Source organism: Pelophylax lessonae, assembly GCF_965119305.1.
Source record: "Pelophylax lessonae genome assembly, chromosome: 3".
Taxonomy (NCBI): Eukaryota; Metazoa; Chordata; class Amphibia; order Anura; family Ranidae; genus Pelophylax; species Pelophylax lessonae.
Window position 1 is genome coordinate 26,971,403 of NC_138770.1, and position 19,620 is coordinate 26,991,022.

At 44.3% G+C, this 19,620-nt stretch overlaps 2 protein-coding genes across 2 annotated transcripts in view; both read right to left on the minus strand.

Moving 5' to 3' along the window:
- LOC309550260 (uncharacterized protein) overlaps nt 1-19,620 on the minus strand; it is a gene marked incomplete at both ends in the record, with an annotated part of 1,652,360 nt that overhangs the window by 916,085 nt on the left and 716,655 nt on the right. The gene's annotated exons all lie outside the window — the stretch shown is intronic.
- The window catches only part of LOC309549834 (uncharacterized protein), a gene marked incomplete at its 3' end in the record, with an annotated part of 34,704 nt that overhangs the window by 8,816 nt on the left and 6,268 nt on the right, over nt 1-19,620 (minus strand). Inside the window, exons 8-9 of the mRNA XM_082250334.1 lie at nt 15,599-15,772; nt 12,611-13,510 (exon numbers count right to left, since the gene is read on the minus strand). Coding sequence (XP_082106460.1) covers nt 12,611-13,510; nt 15,599-15,772 — 1,074 coding nt within the window. The remainder of the gene's footprint in view (nt 1-12,610; nt 13,511-15,598; nt 15,773-19,620) is intronic.

The window sequence follows — 19,620 nt, forward strand, 5'->3', positions numbered from 1 at the left end:
AAAATTATATAGAGAGTGCGCTAAAACTGTATAATTATATGCACATACATATACATCAATATATACTCATGATGTATCATGTATCATAGGTTGAACTGGATGGACTGATGTCTTTTTTCAACCTCACAAACTATGTAACTATGTAACTGCACACAACAATTATAAAAGTGTCAAGTGTATTAAATAAAATTAACCCTGTGCTATGATAAAAAATGTAAAATATAATGCATTAAATTCGTATGACCACACAGTATCACATGCAATAATAATCCAACATATAACAGAGTCTCAAAGAAAATCCAGAAGCGATCAAGAACCAAACAGCCCTCGTCACGTGAGAAAATAAGTGAACAGATCTTACAGGGGCACTGTAGCAGGGAGTAGAGGGGCACAATAATGGATTATAGGAGGGAACAGTACAGGAGAAAAAGAGGACATAGTACAGGGGAGTAGGAGGGCACTGTACAGGGGAGAAGAGTGGTACAGAGGAGTAGAAGGGCGCGGTACAGAGGAGTAGAAGGGCACAGTACAGGGGAGTAGAGGGGCACAATACAAGGGAGAGGAAGGGCACAGTACAGGGGAGACGTACAGGGGTGTAGAGGGGCAGGGTACAGGGGAGCAAAAGGGCACAGTGCAGGGGAGCAGAGGGGCACGGTACAGGGGAGCAGAAGGGCACAGTACAGGGGAGAAGAAGGGCACAGTACAGGGGAGAAGAAGGGCACAGTACAGGGGAGTAGAAGGGCACAGTACAGGGGAGAAGAAGGGCACAGTACAGGGGAGTAGAGGGTCACGGTACAGGGGAGTAGAGTGGCAAGGTACAGAGGAGTAGAAGAAAACAATACAGGGGAGAGGAGGGGCACAGGACAGGGGAGTAAAAGGGCACGGAATAGTGGAGAAGGGCACGGTACAGGGGAGTAGAAGGGCGCAATAGAGGGGCACAATACAGGGGAGTAGAGGGGCACAGTACAGGGGAGTAGAAGGGCGCAATACAGGGGAGTAGAAGGATACAGTAAATAAATGTTATTGGATTACAGTGTCTCACGACCGCACAATTGTCAGTTAAAATAACGTAGTGTCGTATAGCAAAAAATGGCCTGGTCATGAAGGGGGTTAAATCTTCCAGAGCTGAAAGGGTTAACCGGCAAGACTGTCAGTACATGGTTCACACCGATATTTAGGGCAATGATCATCAGTGCAGCCCCATCAGTGCTGCCAATCAGTTCCTCCCCAGCAGTACTCTGAGATGAGAGCATCTCTTTCATGCAGCTCAGAGCCTGCACTGATAGTTCCTCCTCCCTCACACAGATGGGAAAGGAGAGAGCCGATCTGCTCCCTCTCCTCTCCTCCTGTCTGCACCATGGGAAGGGTGAACCCCAGCAGCTGAATAATCAAATTCTGTTGCTTAGCTTCACACTTCCCACAGTGCACACAGGAGGAGAGGGGCGGTAGGAGAAGGAGCAGATCGTCTCTATCTCTTTTCCCATCCATGCGAAGGGAGGAGGAACTGTCAGTGTAGGAACCTTGCTGTATGAGAGAGATGCTCAGAGTCCTGTGGCCAACAAACCCGCTGGGGCCCCCGACCCTGGTAGTTCCAACACTGGTATGTACAATTTATGTATTCATAGTGCTTGTGTGGATGTTGTTATTGATTAGCAGAACATCAGAAGTCTCAAAATGACTCTGAATGCATCCCAGTGTACAGCGGAGTCAGACTTAACCTCTTCATTACACTCACCTCTCCAGTCAGCAGGCTGAGGATCTCCAGGGTGAGGTTCAATATGGTCTCATTCCGGGGAAATTCCTTCCTTACATTCTTCACAAAACTCAAATTCTGCTGGTTGTCCATCATGACATCCTTGTAGAGATCCTTGTGTTCTTCCAAATACTCCCACTCCTCCATGGAGAAATAGACAGTGACATTCTGACACCTTATAGGAACCTGACACACACAATGATACAGTCACCATCCAGACACATCCCTTGTCTGTTACTGGATAATGTCCCAGAATTCCCAGCACTGCTCACCTCTCCTGTCAGCAGCTCCATCATCTTATTGGTGACTTCTAGAATCTTCTGCATGTTGTGTCTCTCAGGTTTTAGGGAGTCACATGGAGGCACTGTGATGGTCATATGATCACCTGACTTCAGAAGAGGAAATCTCTGTATTGAGGAACCAATAGGAATATCATGTTAGAATCCCAGAATCCTCCTCACCTCTCCGATCAGGTCTGTATTTTATTAACAGATAAGAGTGATGTCATGTGACCTCCCAGAATCCCCCTCACATCTCCTGTCAGGTCTGTGTTTTATTAATATAGATAATAGTGATGTCATGCAACCTCCCAGAATCCTCCTCACCTCTCCAGTCAGCAGGTAGATGATCTCCAGGGTGAGGTTTAGTATCTTCTCAGTCATGTGACTCCGGTCCTCCTCCATCCTCATTGGTGTCGTCATTTGATCTATACAGGTCTCCTTGTAGACGGATAACTTTGGGAAATGAAAGTAAGAATTATATGGATGGCATTGGTCACACAATAATAGGATGGGGATGTGAGGGGGGGGATAGGAGGGTTTCTGTACATTTAAGGACTACTGCCCTCATGGGAACACATTTAGTTTGGACTGTTTAGTGTTTTCTATATTTTCAAGGCCTGGGACCCTCTTGACCTGCCGGATCAAAAACTCCCTTTTCTCTGTTGGGTTTGTTTCTTTTCTGAACTGGATTTGCTTAGTTTTAGATCTGGAGACAAGGAATGATAAATATAATTCTTCCTTCGACTTGTTTGCTCTGAGGCAGTGCTGTAAGGACAATGTGGGGTCATCATGATGTCCAGAAAGGGGAACTTGCTGACTGTTGGTGGGAGTTGGTGGCTAATCAGGATAATTGCCAGAACTTAGGTATACAAAGCAGACCAAGTAAAATCACTTAGTTAAGTAAGGCGATAAGCCTCACCGTCTCAACTGTAGGGTGTGGGATTACCTATGTGTTTAACCAGACACAAAAGTTGGAGGAAGAACAGCTAACAAAGGAGCTGTTCAAAGATAGGTATAATTCCCAAGTGGTGTTCAGGACTAAAAATCAAGTACTTTATTGAATATATATTAAAAATTCAATAGAAATCACATTTATCAATAACGAGTCAATAACATGACATAAACACACAAGCAAAAAAACAGCCCAGGTGAGAACCGAAGACTAAAAATGGATCCGCTCTGTTCACAAAAAATGAGGATAGCAGATGAAAAAATTGTTAAAAAGTCGGACAGACAAAGTCCCGTTATGCTGCAGCAATCGGAAGACGTATATACTCTCACACAGTTCCTTACTGCTAATTAGAAGATTTCTTCAACAGTATTATTGATCCCTTGGGATAGATGAAATACAGGAACACAGGCTATAGAGTGCCGTGGAGGTGGCTATAAGAGTTCATGCAAATCATCAGCTAGTAACGAGTGTAAAAAGTAATTCACAGCGGAGCCGACTTATGACTCACAACTATATCATGAATCAAAGTTGCTGATGGCAGATCAAATTTCCTCTGTATACCCACAAACGTATATACTCTCACACAGTTCCTTACTGTTAGTTGGAAAATTCCTTCCACAATAGTATTAATCCCTTGGGGTGAATGGAATTCAGGAACATAATCTATAGAGTGCCGTGGAGGTGTCTGTAAAAGTTAATGCAAGTAATCAGCTGATAACGAGTGTAAAAAGTAGTTCACAGTGAAGCCGACTAATTTCAGCTATGTCATTAATAAAAATTAATGATGACAGGTCAAGTTTCCTCTGTATAAACAGGCCTTCAAGTTGTAAGAAAGTCACTGTGCAGCCGAGATTCTGCTACTATGTTAGTATCTCTAGCTAACCACTCCACAGTTCCATAACTCCTCAGTAGTAGGACGTTCCTTCCACAGTAGTAATTACCTCTAGGGATGGAGAGAATCGAGGAACATAAGGTGTATAATACAGTGCAAGCAGCATTAATGTGGATTTCAAATAGTCATTTATGAAGTAAAGAACACTGGGTTTAGTGAGAATCCTTCAGGAAATTCATAGTAAGGCCAATATGCAGCCGTTTCAATATTCCAGACACAATAAGCATAATATCCAGGGACTAGTCCATCGTAATTAATCCATTCCATCACCTCCACTTACTGTTGACTTAAGGGAGAAAGTGAATATCCTATAGGCTAGAGCCAAGTAAGGAGGAAAGTTCATATGGAAATACACTTTAATAACCATCACTGATGAGGCACAAAGAAAACGTCATATGTATGGAAGGAAGCTAAGCAGGATTTATGACTTTTGCCATCAGCTCCTTTTTTGGAAACTTTACTCACTGCTTGCTGCTTGACCTTCCGACAGTAGTTCTGAGGTAAGTGCCTTTTCCTTGTCAGTACGGAACATTAATTTCCTTCCTTTAGTAGTCCCCCTATATCACAGGGTTCAGCGTGGAGTAAGATCCAAGTAGCTAACATGCAGGACAGTATGTAGAAAGCCAACTGGCTAAAGTCTAGAGATTCCCGCGCAGCACATGCAGGCTTAGAGGTTAGCTCAGGTTGTCACCGGGAACAACAGACATCACTGGATGATGCATTTCGTCTGCCAATCAGCGGACTTCTTCAGAATGAGGGAGGGAATATGCTAATGGTCCTTTTATAGTCCCTGAACACCAGGACTTATTAGTTCCCTCCTCTGCTGTGATTCCGTCATTACTTCTCAAAGACAATTAAAAAGACCACATGACCTGGGCTGTTTTTTTACTTGTGTGTTTATGTCATGTTATTGACTCGTTATTGATAAATGTGATTTCTTTTTAATTTTTAATATATATTCAATAAAGTACTTGATTTTTAGTCCTGAACACCGCTTGGGAATTATACCTATTGTTGAACAGCCCCCTTGTTAGCTCTTCTTCCTCCCTCTTTTTTATGTCTATTTACCAGAACTCTGGCTGCAAGGCTCCAATCTTCGGCAGCCTGCTGACTAACAGGAGTGATGTCACCGTCACTCCCTGCAGTAAGAGAAGGGATTGGATTGGATAGCAGGAGGATGCTGGTGGTGGTGTAGAGAGCTGTGGGGGAGGAGTCTCTTCTTTTCCTTCCAATGGCAGCCCAATGTGGGTAGGAGGAGGACAGCTGGGGGAGGGGTTTGTTTTCTTGGTTGACAACTATTCTGTAGTATCCAGGACATTGTACAGAGTGGCAGTGGGTTCCCGTGGCTCTGAATTCCAGCACCAGGCACTGCCAGACCCTGTGTCATGGGAAGGTATTGGACTGGCCAACCAGTAAGTGATGGTGCACAAACAGACCTCCTCAAGGAACAAGTGTCCTTCTTTGTTCTATTTTGTGGCCTGCAACATATTTCTTGACCAGTGAGATGGTGAGGTGAAGGCTTCATTCAGGTGCTGGCAGGAGTTCCTTAAGGAGGTCACAAAAGTAAGTGCAGGTGGCATGAGAGGACCATCGAAGACCAAGAGTCTCTATGAGCCCCCTAAAGCCCCCTCTTACCTCAGAGCCCTACAGCCCGACTACCCTCTCAGAGTCCCCCACAGTCCTTCAGTCACACTAACATCTCAGAGTTGTTCAGTCCGATTACTTCCTAAGAGGCCCCCAAAGTCCTTCAGCTACAGTTCCTCCTCAGGGGTCCCAGAGCCCTTCAGATGCAGTAAACCCTCAGAGGTCCCAGAGTCCTTTAGTCCTGCTACCTTCTCAGAGACCCCTCAGCTCCTCTCCTTTCCTCAGAGCCCTCAGTATTTTCCTCCCTCTGACACCAATGATGGAAGATATTCTTCAAGGCAGGCTGGGGAATGTTTTCTTCCTCCTGACCAGCAATGTAAGGGGCTCTATGCACCATACTCCTGACCCCTGCACTCCATCAGGGTGTTGGCTGCATATTGTAATAATTGCCCTTTGTAGGCCATGTATGGTCAGGATGGCCATTGTCTTCTCTATTAATTGTCATTGTTGTTTGTTTGGAGAACCATATTACTAGAATTTATCTCCAAAATGAAGAGAATGTTCCGGCCACGTAAGTGGGGAAATGTTCTGACCCTGAAGGGGTTAATCTAGGTTTCCACACTATATATGTGTGTATCATCATCTGCTGGAGATAAAAGACATCACAGTGACTATGGAGGAAGAGGACGGACATGACGGGGGGTTACTGGGTGTAAATAGAAAATAAGATCTTATTACCTCCTCTACTGTCTGTCTCCTCGCTACGTCGTCTATATAGAATTTCCTGTCTGTTCCTGACCTCACTTCCTGTCTGTATTCCATAGAGACTTCCTCTCTGAGTACAAGTGAGATCTTCATCTTGTGGAGTTCAGAGGAACTGCAGCCCTGAGAAACCTCATAATAACCATTCCTGTATAATATCTATTTTACATGGCTAAGTTCAAAACAAGGGTATACCTAAGAAAACAAACTCCGGAAACTGATCTTTTTGGATAAGGAAATGCAAAAATATATCATAAAGCATTAAAATATATGTTAATCCACTCAAAATGAACATGCTAAACATAAATTGCAAGGATGTAATGGTCACATAGGAATGGTGGTGGAGATCTCTTTAAGTAATAGCAATTCTTTAAATGCTTATATAAATAAAATGTATAAATATGGAAATGTGCAGCACTCATAGTGAATTATCATATGATAATCGGTGAAAATTCATAACATTGTGAAGAATACATATACAAACAAATATATAATAACAAAAAAAGCGAATAAGGGCAAAAAGTCCTTTTGAATGGAATGAATATAGTAAAATCTTCAAACGTGTATTCCAGAAGTGAATAACTGAAACTTTGCTGTGACACCATCCACCACCAATATATATAAGGAGGCTTACCGGAGTGAGTGGACTCAGTTTGGTGTATGCCTAGTGAGTCAACTCATGCGTTGGTGTGTATACACCCAATAGGCCAGGGAGGACACCGAGTGACCCTTCACACCAGTTGCCTTTATATTTTCTTTGGAAAATTGCATAAACCATCAGTAATCCAAATGAATGCAGAGAATGTAGACCTCAAGGTGAATACTCTTCCATGACAGATGAATCATCAAAGAAAAGAAACAAAAGGCTCCACATAGTGTAATACCATAAGCAAAGGGTATTTATTAAAAGTTCAGAACACTTACAGTTGGGTAGATAAAAAGCGCTTAAATCCGGATCAGTAAAAAGCATTGACAGGTAGTAGCATGGACAGAAGTTAACCCAACGCATTTCATCTGCTTAGACATCATCTGGGGTATGCTACTGTCAATGGTAATGTAGTTTAAATAGTGAATATGACCCCCAAACAGGATAGACAACAAGTGACACCCTTTACCTGTGAAGGGGAATACACTTCCTGTATCCTGCCAAGATGGAGCCCAGGCGTGTGTTCCAAGCCTTGTTTTCACTACAAGGCTAGTATGTGTATTACAGGGCAAAGATAATTCACTTCCTATGTATGGCCAAGATGGCACCCAGGCGTGTGTTCCAAGCCTCATTTTCACTACGAGACTAGTAAGTGTAAACAACAGAAATCCACTCCATACTCCAAGCCTCACTCTGAGTGCGAGGCCTGTATACAATAGTTGGACACTTCATGTAAGACGAAAATTATGTAAAGACGTGTAGAGCCTCGTTGGGTATTACAGAAACAGAGGCTAAATATTGAGGTAGGATCGCGCGATCATGCGCTCGCCACGCCTGGTTTTGAATACAAAACAATCGGGCTAAATATATAAAACATGTAAAAAGATTGCAGCGGTCAGTTCTCAACAGCGACTATTACATGGTGTGAAATTGCAATAGGACAACTTTATCAATGGTCCAGAATCATATTCTAATTTAAAATTTATAAAAAACATGACCAATTATAAAAAAAAAAAATTAAAATAAGATGGGTAGCATATTGACAAGATATACAGGGTAATCCATCTATAAAGAACCAATTCAAAAATTCAATTTTAATCCCAAATATTAAAATAATTCACAATGTGCCAAAGGTTGATATAAGAAAGAATATTAAAAATATTATAAATCCTATATGATTGATATAATACACAGAATAGGTTTATAAATAAATCACATGTACTGTATAAAAATAATGTTAAATATATCCCATATGTGAATCAAGCTTTATTGATAAATAAATGAATATCCCATTCTATAGTCATACCAAATGGATAATAGGAATGTAGTTCATAAATCCAGAATGTCTGAAGACGTGAGACTCCTCTGGTGCATGCACCACCTCTCCATGGTGGAAAATATTTCTCAATAATGACAAATTCAGTGCCTTTTGGGTCATGGTTATGATATTTTTGCTTAAGAACACTATGATTGATGGAACCTTTCTTAATGTTTGCTATATGCTCATTAACCCTTACAGTGAATGAGATATGTGCGCGCCACGCCTCGTTTTGAATACAAAACAATCGGGCTAAATATAGAAAACATGTAAAAAGATTGCAGCGGTCAGTTCTCATAAGGTTATGAAAGAACGAAGGTCTGACAGGGGGGATTAATAATATTGGGGTCATTTTATTATTAATCTCCCTGTCAGACCTTCATTCTCTTATAACCTTATTGGCTATTACCCCTGTATAAATTGTAATGTTTGCCAACATAATATTTGGGGTAGAAGTAAGACACAGGAGTTCACATCTTCTGTTACACATCAGACATATTCCATTAAACATTTATTTTCCTGTTCAACTAAAAATGTTGTATATCTGCTGACCTGCCCCTGTGGAAAACAGTATATAGGCAGAACTATACGCTCGTTCACTGTAAGGGTTCTTTGATGATTCATCCATCACGGGAGAGTATTCACCTTAAGGTCTACATTCTCTGCATTCATTTGGATTAATGATGGTTTATGATGGTTTGTGTGATTTTCCAAAGAAAATACAAAGGCGACTGGTGAGAAGGACCCCTCGGTGTCCTCCCTGGCCTATTGGGTTTATATACACCAACACATGAGTTGACTCACTAGGCATATGCCAAACTGAGTCCACTTACTCCGGTAAGCCTCCTTATATATATTGGTGGTGGATGGTGTCACAGCAAATTTTCAGTTATTTACTTCTGGAATACATGTTTGAAGATTTTTCTATATTCACTCCATTCAAAAGGACTTTTTGCCTTTATTCCCTTTTTTTTTATTTTTTATTATTATATATTTGTTTGTATATGTATTTTTCACAATGTTATGAATTTTCACCGATTATCATGTGTTCATTATCTATGAGGGCTGCACATTTCCATATTTTTTATAAATTATTTTTGATTGCAAAGTATTTTGTTTATACAAAACATAGCCTATTGAGGCATACCCCGGCTTAGGTAAATCAACACATAACTACTTATTTACTACTACAAAAAAAAAAAAAAACATAAAGGCCAGTAGCAGATCCAACGCCTTAAGTGTGGGCTGAAACTAGCCTGAAGTGCACCTTATTCAGACCTCTTTCAGAAGTAATTCACTTATCCTTCATGACAGAATGATGTTTCTCTTCAAGCAACCATTCCTCCACTAGTTGGCTATGACCTCCATACCCAGGTCAACCGCGTCCCCCACCTTCACCTGATAAGGTTAGAAGCTAGTGTATTAGATCACTTGACTAGTCTTGTTCATCAGTTGTTAGGTTTGAGTTTGTCCATAAGTGCCACACCTTTTTAAATTTGTCTGGGCATCCCCTGGATGTATACATGGCTTTATATAGTGGTGACACTGAATTGACCAATTTCTTCCAATAGCTCAGGGTTGGAGGATGTTCTGATTTCCATTTAAGGACAATCCTCTTCCTTGCGTAGAATAAGATAACCCCAACCAGGGTACGTGTTGCTCTAGAAGCTGGTAGTGTGTCCACCAACCAAAATCATCAGGTACTGACAAATCATTTGAAACATTCAGGAGGTGAAAAGACAATAGTAGCAGTATTTCTATCATATGGATCAAATATAACAGGAAGCTGCCAGCCATTAATCCTGGTAAAAGGGCAGATATTATTAAAATGATAAGAATTCCACATCACAAACATATCTCCGCAGTGAATACCAGGGCCCCGGCTGGCTGATATACATTTGTGCGATGGAGTTCTCCTTGCACTGCCATAGATCCGGACCGGCACCACCGATAGGGATGATCGGGCTACAAGTAGCGTGCAGTCTCCATTTAATGGAAGGTTTCCACAATTACAGGTCTTTCCTCAAGGCCAGTTAAAGCAATATTCGCTGTGCATAGCGATTACCAGTAAAAACACTGGGATACATAATGGCAATTTAACTAAAAATACATCCTAAAGAAATGTCAACATAAAAAATAATACAATTTCCACAACACTCCACTATCTCTAAGTGGATTCGTCAGGTCATTTTTCAAGCTTATGGCTTGAAAGGTAAGGCTAGCCTTTTAATCTAAAGGCTCACTCTACCAGAAGGGTAAGAACTTCATGGGCTGTGCATCATCAGGTATCTTTTGCCCAGATCTGCAAAGCTGTTACCTGGTCTTCAGTTCATACATTCACAAAATTTTACCAAGTGGATGTTACGGCCCGTGAAAGGGGCTCAATTTGGTAGTAGCGTGCTACAAGCAGCTGTAGAAGTCCTATTTTTTTGTGGGGTTTTGTGTCCCCTCCACTCATGGGCATTGCTTTAGGACATCCCAGATAGTCATTATTACCTGCTCTGTGTCCCGTGATGTACGATAAAGAAAATAGGATTTTTCCTACAGCTTACCTGTAAAATCCTTTTCTTGGAGTACATCACGGGACACAGAGGTCCCTCCCATCTTTTCTGGGATCTTCATTGCTTGCTTCAAAAACTGAGGTTCTTCCTGTATGGGAGGGGTTATATGGGAGGAACTTCCTGTCTTTTGGCTGTCTATTGGTTGCCAGTGTCCAATTACCTGAAGGTAGTGTATAACCCAGATAATCATTATTACTGGCTCTGTGCACCGTGATGTACTTCTAGGAAAGGATTTTACAGGTAAGTTGAAGGAAAAATCCTATTTTTTTTTTTAAATTTTCGGTCTCTTTTAATTTATAGTGCAAAAAATAAATAAAAAGCCCAGTGTTGACTAAATACCAACAAAAGAAAGCTCTATTTGTTTGGGAAAAAATTACAATATTTTTATATGGGTACAGTGCTGCATGACTGAGTAAATGTCATTCAAAGTGTGAGAGCGCTGAAAGCTGAAATTTGGTCTGGGCAGGAGGGGGGTATAAGTGGCCAGTAGGCAAGTTGTTAAATTTGTGTACAATACAATACACAACGTGTTACATTATTATAGCGTAGTATTGTAGAAATGCTCACACCATAGAAAGGGTTAATGTATGCTAGATGGGATCACTCTGCTGTGGTCACATTCTAAACATTAGAGCTCCCCCTAGCTGCAGCCTGGTAATAACATTGCTAGGAGGTCTATTCTCTGCTACATATCTTTATATAAGCGTTTCTGGACATTTAGAAGTTTACTCATAAAAAATCTGCACAGTAATTCGCCCAGTAAAAACGCTTGTACATTCCTTCTGTGTTAATGGGGGTTGAACAAAATAAATGTTATTAGGCTATCTGTTGTGCTGGCCCAATGTATGACATTGATTTAAAATTGAAAATGTTGCATTCAGCCACTAGATGGCATTCATTTTTATTATACTTAGTGCCATCTATTGGACAAATGTGGTATCTTCTGTTATAAATCAATGGTAGGTTTAATATTGTTGGTTTAGATAATTTATGTTCTCTGATTTCTACTGTACTCATGTAACCATAAAGGAAATGAAAGGGACTATTTATAAAGAAAAGCTGGAAGAATGTGGCATGCATTTGCCCACCAAATATGACTGCTATATTCAAGGTAATACAGTGATTTCCTATGATCATCAGATCCATCTAGTGCCCATAATAACTGAAAATTGTCTATCAAATACTTACCGTAATTTTCCTTTCCCGATTGACTCCATGGCAGCATACACTCGGGTAGCCCCGCTTCCTCTCCTACCCTATAGGACTCCACTCCCATAAATATTTGCTCCGCTTCAGCATCTGTGTTCTGTAACTAGCCTACTCAGGAACTGGGAGGGGACTCCTGCTGCCATGGAGTCCATCAGGAAAGGAAAATTAGAGCAAGTATTTGATAGACAATCTTCCTTTTCCTGACAGACTCTGGCGGCATACGCTCTGGAAATAACTTGCCATACACTCCCGGGTGGGAAGATGCTGAACAAAACATTTAATTAGTACCATCAACTGACAGCACTTGAACACCAAAATTAACAGAAGATAAGGCAGCCGGTTCAACACAATAATGAGACAGAAAGGCGTTGATAGACGACCAAGAAGCTGCCCTGCAGATCACTTCAGGAGGGACGTGCCTAAAGACTGCCCATGATGTAGAGACGCTTCGGGTTAAATGTGCTGTTACCGCCTCCAGAGGAGCCTAGCCCTTTGCTCTGTACACCCACTGAATAGCCTGGATAATCAATGCAGCCACCACTCTAGATGAAGCACGCATTCCTTTTTTCTTCCCATGAAGAAGGATGAAAAGAAAATCTGACTAACGAAAGGAAGAAGTGGCCGCCAGATTTTGTTTCAGGGTATCACCTACATCAAGAGGATGGACCAAAGAATCTTCACCAGACCTGAAGGTGGGAAGGACAATGTCTAGGTTCTCATGAAAAACAGAAGTAACCTTGTAATTTGACCCCAGCATAGGGATTAAGACCACTCTATCCAGAAAAAAGTCCAGAACTAGAGGAAGGTCCCATTTGGGGAATCTTGGTTTCCTTTGAGGCCGAAGCCTAATTGTGCCCTTGAAGAACTGCCGGACCAGCAGGTGCTTGGCCCACGATGCTCCAATGAATGCTGAAATGGCCGAGACTTGTACTCGGAGCGAGCTGACCATCAAAGACAGATCTAGGCCAGACTGCAAGAACTCCAAAATGCCCTGGACTGTAGGGGCTTCTCCTGAACTGGACCTAGGAGCTTGATGGCTCGAGAACTTGGACCATATTCTCTCATAGACCCTATCCCTATTGGTGCTACTCCTTCTGGCATTCAGAAGTGTGGGAATCACCTCTACTGGACATCTTAGGGCCTCCAACCTCCCCCTCTCAAGAACAAAACCTTGAGATGCAGATGTGCCGGGCATGGATGCAGTGTAGGACCTTGAGACAGTAGCATCGGCCTGAGAGGCAGAGAGATTGGATCCCGTTAACTGAGAAGTGTCAACAGAGGGAACCAGGGCCTGTTGGGCCAGTACGGGATTATTGCTCTCTGGAGGAAATGGAGAATTATTGGGACTGGTGGGAAGGCATTGGCTCTGTGAAATTTCCAGCCGTCTGTGAGAGCATCCATTCCGAAGGCCCGAGGATCTCGGAATCTTGCGTAATATTTTAAAAGCTTCTTGTTGTGAGGGGCTGCAAAGAGGTCTACCTCTGGTCAGAACCCTAGAGATAGGACCCACTTGAAGACTTCCTGATGGAGAGACCACTTGTTGTTGTCGAGTCTGATCCGAGAGAGAAAGTCCGCTTCCACGTTTTGTGTTCCCGGAACATAGGCTGCCGAGAGATTAGACAGGTTCTTTTGTGCCAAGGACATAATTGGCTCCGTCTCCTGGAGCAATGACAGGCTGCGAGTTCCTCCCTGCCTTTTCACATAGGCCACCGCCTTTGTATTGTCCAGTCTGAGCATCACCGAGGCCCCTTGAGTCAGATGGGGAAAGGCCTGCAGTGCCTTGAAGGCAGCCCGAAGCTCCAGAACTTTGGAGACTACTCCGAGGGAAGGGAAAAGACCATCTGCCCTGCGCCACTTCTGACAGGCGGTAGGCTCCCCACCCGGTACTGCTGGCATCCGAGGTCACTGTGACCCATGAGACGGGGGCTATGGAATGACAATAGAGGAGATTCTCCTGTAGCTACCACCAGGGAAAGCACCTCTTCATGGTTGAGGTTAGGTATATGTGTTGGGACATGTTCTCTGATGTCCACTGCTGGAGAAAACCCCTCTGGAAAGGTCGCAACCTCCATAACGCCCATTTCACCATGGGAGCTGTAGCTACCAGAGTCCCAATTATCCTCAGGCACTGCCGAGCAGTGAGACAGGGGGAAGGGAGCGCAAGAGCCACCCTGTCCAGAACCACTGGGATTTTCTCCTCGGGCAAGGAGACGGTGCATTCCACTGTGTTGAAGAGTGCCCCTAGGAACACAAGAGATTGTGTGGGTACCAGGTGACTCTTCCCGAAGTTCAGGATCCATCTGAATTCCTGGAGACCCGAGATCACTTGATCTAAGTGTTCAAGAAGATGAGACCTGTCCTGAGACAGGAGAAGCAAGTCGTCCAGATAGTGATGTAATCGGATGCCCCTGACCCTAATTAAGGGCCACCACTGCCAAAAAGACTTTTGAAAACATACAAGGCGACATTGAAAGCCCAAAGAGGAGACAGGTGAACTGCAGGTGGGCTCGTCCGATGGCGAAGCGGAGAAACTGCTGGAACTCCTTTGCCACTGGAACATGAAACTAGGCATTTTTCAGATCTATAGATGCTAGCCAATCTCCTGGCTGGACTGAATGCTGGATCGTGATAAGAGATTCCATTTTGAATTTTTCTCCGCGTATGGACCTGTTGAGGTGTGTAAGGTCTATTACGGGCCTCCAATGCCGGTCTTTTTCAGAACCATGAAGAGGGGTGAATAAACTCCCTGTCCCCTTTCCAATTCTGGGACTAGAACTACAGGCTCCTTGGCCACCAGAGAATCTACGTAAGAAAGGAGAATCTGTTTTTTTTCTGCAGAAGAAGGAAGAGACGTGGGAATGAATCTGAGCCTGGGGGTGCTGCTGAAGGTCCAGGAGTGTCCCTGAGAGACCCAGGGGTCCTTAATCAAGGCCGCCCAGACATTCCATAAGCAGAGAAAATGAGCTCCCACTCAGAATGCCTGGGCGGGCCCAATCTCAAAAAGATTTAGTAGCCTCCCAATCACCGGACAAATTTCCTTTGGGGGCCTGCTGAAAAGAGGACTGCCTGGACTTCCATCCTCTTCCGAAGCTTTTGCAGGGTTTGTAGCTACGCTTCTCCCTGGCACGACCCGTGTTTTGCTTCCTTGGAGGGGCCCGCTTCTGGGCACCTAAGCGTCTGTCCTGGGGAAGGAAGCCAGACCTATCGCCAGTGGCCCAAGTTATGGCTGCGTCCAGTTTGTTCCCGAAGAGGGAAGAACCGTCAAAGGGGATCCGGCACCATACCTGCTTGGATGCAGCGTCAGCCACCCAGGGTCGGAGCCAAAGGGAACGCTTAGCGGTGACAACATAACCCGGGCCAGGAGGCGAATGTCAATGGATGCCTACCCCATAAATCCCGCAGCCATCCTCAGCTCCTGAATCGGGGAGCATCTTGCTGCTTCCTCTGAGACCCCCTGAGGGTCTCATCGAGGCCGTCGATCCAGACCTCTATAGCTTTTGACACCATAGCCAGAGCTAAGGCTGGCTTGCAGGCCATGCCCACTATAAGATAGGCCCGTCTGAGGTCAGAATCAAGTCTTCTTTCCAAGGGGTCTTTGAAGGACACCGTGTCTTCCAGAGGGAGGGAGGAGCCTCATCACCGCTGCGTCCACCAAAGGTGGGGACTCCAAATGTTTAACCTCTTCCAGCTTGAATGGATACAGTTTCGACATCTTGGAGAGCATGGAGTTCTTCCTTTCCACCTTGCTCCACTCTTCGGTGATGATCTCGCCCAACTCCCCCAAGAGTGGAAAGTTCAAACGTTCCTTACTCAGCTGTTTGAAAAAAAAATTCTGTTTAGGAGGAGAGACCGCTGGTTCCTCCCAGTCAAGAGCTTCCCTTACGACTTTCACCAAGGGGGAAACAAGACCAAAATCAAACCCTAGACAAGGGTCGTCCGTCTCAGAGTCAGAATCTGAAAGTAAGATGGAAGGGCGTCTAGGCTGAGACGACTCGAAGAAGTCTTGACCCTGGTCCTTTCTCTCAGGCGAGCGAGGCGGACCCACGGATGTACCTGGGCGGTTGAATTCGGATAGGTTGTCCTTGAGAACCCTACGCACCACGGCTTCCCGGTGTTGGTCCGAGCTTTCCCTTTCGCCAGTTGCTTGGGCGTAACAGCGGTTGCAGAAGGACTTTGCGTCTGAAACCTGTAGCCCGCATCCCCAGCACTTCCTTTCATGAGGAAGCTCTGAGTGGCAATGGAACCTGAATGAAGAGGTCTGGCCCTTGCCTCCCGGACTATGGGGGGATCTGCATCTTGATCTGGAGGAGGAGTGCCGGTGTTGCGATTTGGAACGCCGATCTTCTCTGCATGCATTGCGCTGCGGATCAGACCAGGGAGAGCTGGAAGAAACGACAGAAAAACGTAGAAACAAACCAAACAAAAAAACACTAACCCAGCTTGTAATGCTAAACTAAATAGTACACCTCAGGAAGTACCCCCATGGTTAACAGAAGATAGACTTATAACTAAACTATAGAAACTTAACATAAATAAATCACCGGTAACGGATGGCTTGCATCAGAGGGTTCTTAAGGAACTCAGCCAGGTGATAGCCAGACCATTATTCTTGATCTTTAAGGAAAGTCTACAGACGGGCATGGTGCCAGCTGATTGGAAAAAAGCCAATGTGGTACCAATATTTAAAAAAGGGCCAAGATATATCCCGGGTAACTATAGACCTGTCAGTCTTACATCTGTAGTCTGCAAGATTTTGGAGGGGATGTTAAGGGACTATATACAAGACTCTAGTAATGAAAACTGTATTATTAGTTGTAATCAGCATGGGTTCATGAAAAATCGTTCTTGCCAGACCAATCTATTAACCTTCTACGAGAAGTGAGTTGCCATCTAGACAAAGAAGAGCCTGTGGATGTGGTGTATCTGGACTTTTCAAAGTCATTTGACACCGTTCCCCACAAACGCTTACTGTACAAACTAAGGTACATAGGTATGGACCATAGGGTGAGTACCTGGATAAAGAACTGGCTCCAGGGGAGAGTCCAGAGGGTGCTGATTAATAGGGAGTACTCGGATTAGGCGGGTGTGGAAAGTGGGGTCCCCCAAGGTTCTGTCCTGGGGCCAATCCTGTTTAATTTATTCATAAATGATCTAGAGGAGGGGATATCTAGCACAATCTCGCTATTTGCGGATGATACTAAACTAAGCATGCCAATATCTTCTATACAGGATGTAGAAACCTTACAAGCGGACCTGAACAAAATAACGGGGTGGGCAACTACATGGCGGATGAGGTTTAATGTGGAAAAATGTAAAGTAATACACTATGGCGCCAGAAACATGAAAGCAAGTTACTCACTAGGGGGGGGGGGAACCTCTGGGTGAATTTAAGATGGAGAAGGACCTGGGGGTACTGGTGGACAACAGGCTTGGCAGTGGCATGCAATGCCAAGCCGCTGCAAGCAAAGCCAAAGCCAACAAATTACTGGAATGTATAAAAAAGGCGATTCACTCAATTAAGAGATTATTCTCCCACTCTACAAGACTCTGGTCCAGCCACATCTGGAGTATTCCGTACAGTTCTGGGCACCAGTCCTCAGAAAGGATGTGCTGGAACTGGAGAGAGTCCAGAGAAGGGCAATGAAGATAATTAGGGGAATGGAGGTAATCGGCTATGAGGAAAGACTACGGGCAATGAACTTATTCTCTCTGTAGAAGAGACACTTGAGAGGGGATATGATATCAATGTACAAATACTGTACTGGTGATGACCCTAACACAAGGAACAAACTTTTCAGAGAAAGGGAATACAATAAGACATGAGGCCACTCACTAAAATTAGAGGAAAAATGGTTTAACCTTAAAATAAGTAAGGGGTTCTTTACTGTCAGAGCAGTAAGGATGTGAAATTCTCTTCCACAAGCAGTGGTATCAGCAGGGAGCATCGATAGTTTAAAAAAAACTATTAGCTGGGCACCTTAAAAACCACAACATAGAGGGGTATACAATGTACGGTTAACAGCAAACACACACACACATCATAGGTTGAATTGGATGGACTGATGTCTTTTTTCAACCTCACAAACTATGTAACTATGGCCTCCCCTCCCCCTATCTACCCTGTGGGCACCTGGTATGAGAGGACTGGCCACAGGGGGGCGGAGACAACTTCATCTTGGCTGGCGAAAGGAACTGAAGAGAGAGGGAAAAGCTTAACGATGCGTAACCCGGAGCCGGGGGGGGGGGTGGGTGTAAGCGAGGGTGGTAGTGGAGGAGCATCCCAAGGACCCTCCTACCTCATAGGCAGAAGTCCTGGAGCTTGGGGAAGCTGTAATGCTGCTGCAGACCTTCCCACCGGTTTCCAGGCACTACACACATTTGTGAAAAGAGTGGAATAAATTGCGCTCAGCACTTAAAACACAACCAAAAAGTGCTTGTGTGCATAAATATGTGAATAAATGGTTATAAATAAATAAATATAGTTCAAAATGTGAAAAAAGTCCTTGGTCAATGAATATATCAACAGTCTTTAAAGTGCCCAGTGCAATACAGATCTCTCAGCAATGACTGAATATCACTCTAACTTCAAGTGAGGGACCTCTACCTTAAGGGACTTTCTTCACCCAGTGCTCGGGGTAAATACTTCTTACCAAAGCTGGTGGACCCCTTAATTACAGGGGGTCTAAAGCAGCGTAAATGGTCCACAAGTGCCTCCAAGCTATCCCTCAGGTCCCTTTTATATATGGCTCGGCTCGCATAAGGAACTCCAAGTATTCCAGGATGTTATGGGGAGAAAGATAAGGAAACTCCAATAGTGTAGTATGTTCTAATATTGGGGTTTATTAATGAAATTGCACTTACTCAAATATCAGAAACAGAATGCCTTCATGCGGTAAATGCAGCATGGGTTCGGTGTACAGGACGCTCCTCTGCTCCTGCGTATCACCAACCCGGAACTCCACGGTCTCACGTTCCCGACGCACGTTTCGTCAGACGCGCTGACGTCATCAGGGGATCATCACCTTTTGGGCCACCAAAAAAATTTTTTTCACTACACACATTTAAATATGCCGCCTCCTGGACTCCAGAATGTATCGTGCATGTGGGAGTGACGTCACCCAACGGTACTGCGCATGCGCGACCAAAACCAAGACTCAAACCCAACCGCGCTTGTGCAGACCGCCGCGCAACCCGGAAGCCACGGCTGAGATAGGAGAAACGGCAGAGCTATCTACTAATATGCTGCAGGAGGGGGCAATGTCTGAACAGAGACGGAAATGTAAAAGGGAAAAACGATCTGCCGAACAAAAGAGGGGCATACAGGGAAGGCTGCCACAAAGGAAGGAGGTAACATATGAGTGCACAGGACCCCACTGACAGGAAATAACATATAGATGCACAGGTCCCCTTTGACAGGGACTTACCACCCAGACTCCCAGGAACAGGCACGGGCCAGGCAGGTGCAAAACCGGACTTTTCGGGCAACACCAGGCCACCCGCAGCAGCTGGGCTTTCTCAGCCAGAACCAAATGCTCCAGCAAGAGGTTTCTTCAATTGCCCCCTCCATACCCTGCTAAGAGCAAGGGCTTAGCAGAGGCTCCATGCTGACCCAATCCTGACATCCAGTAGATATAGGTTGGTAGGAACACATCATCGTGTGCT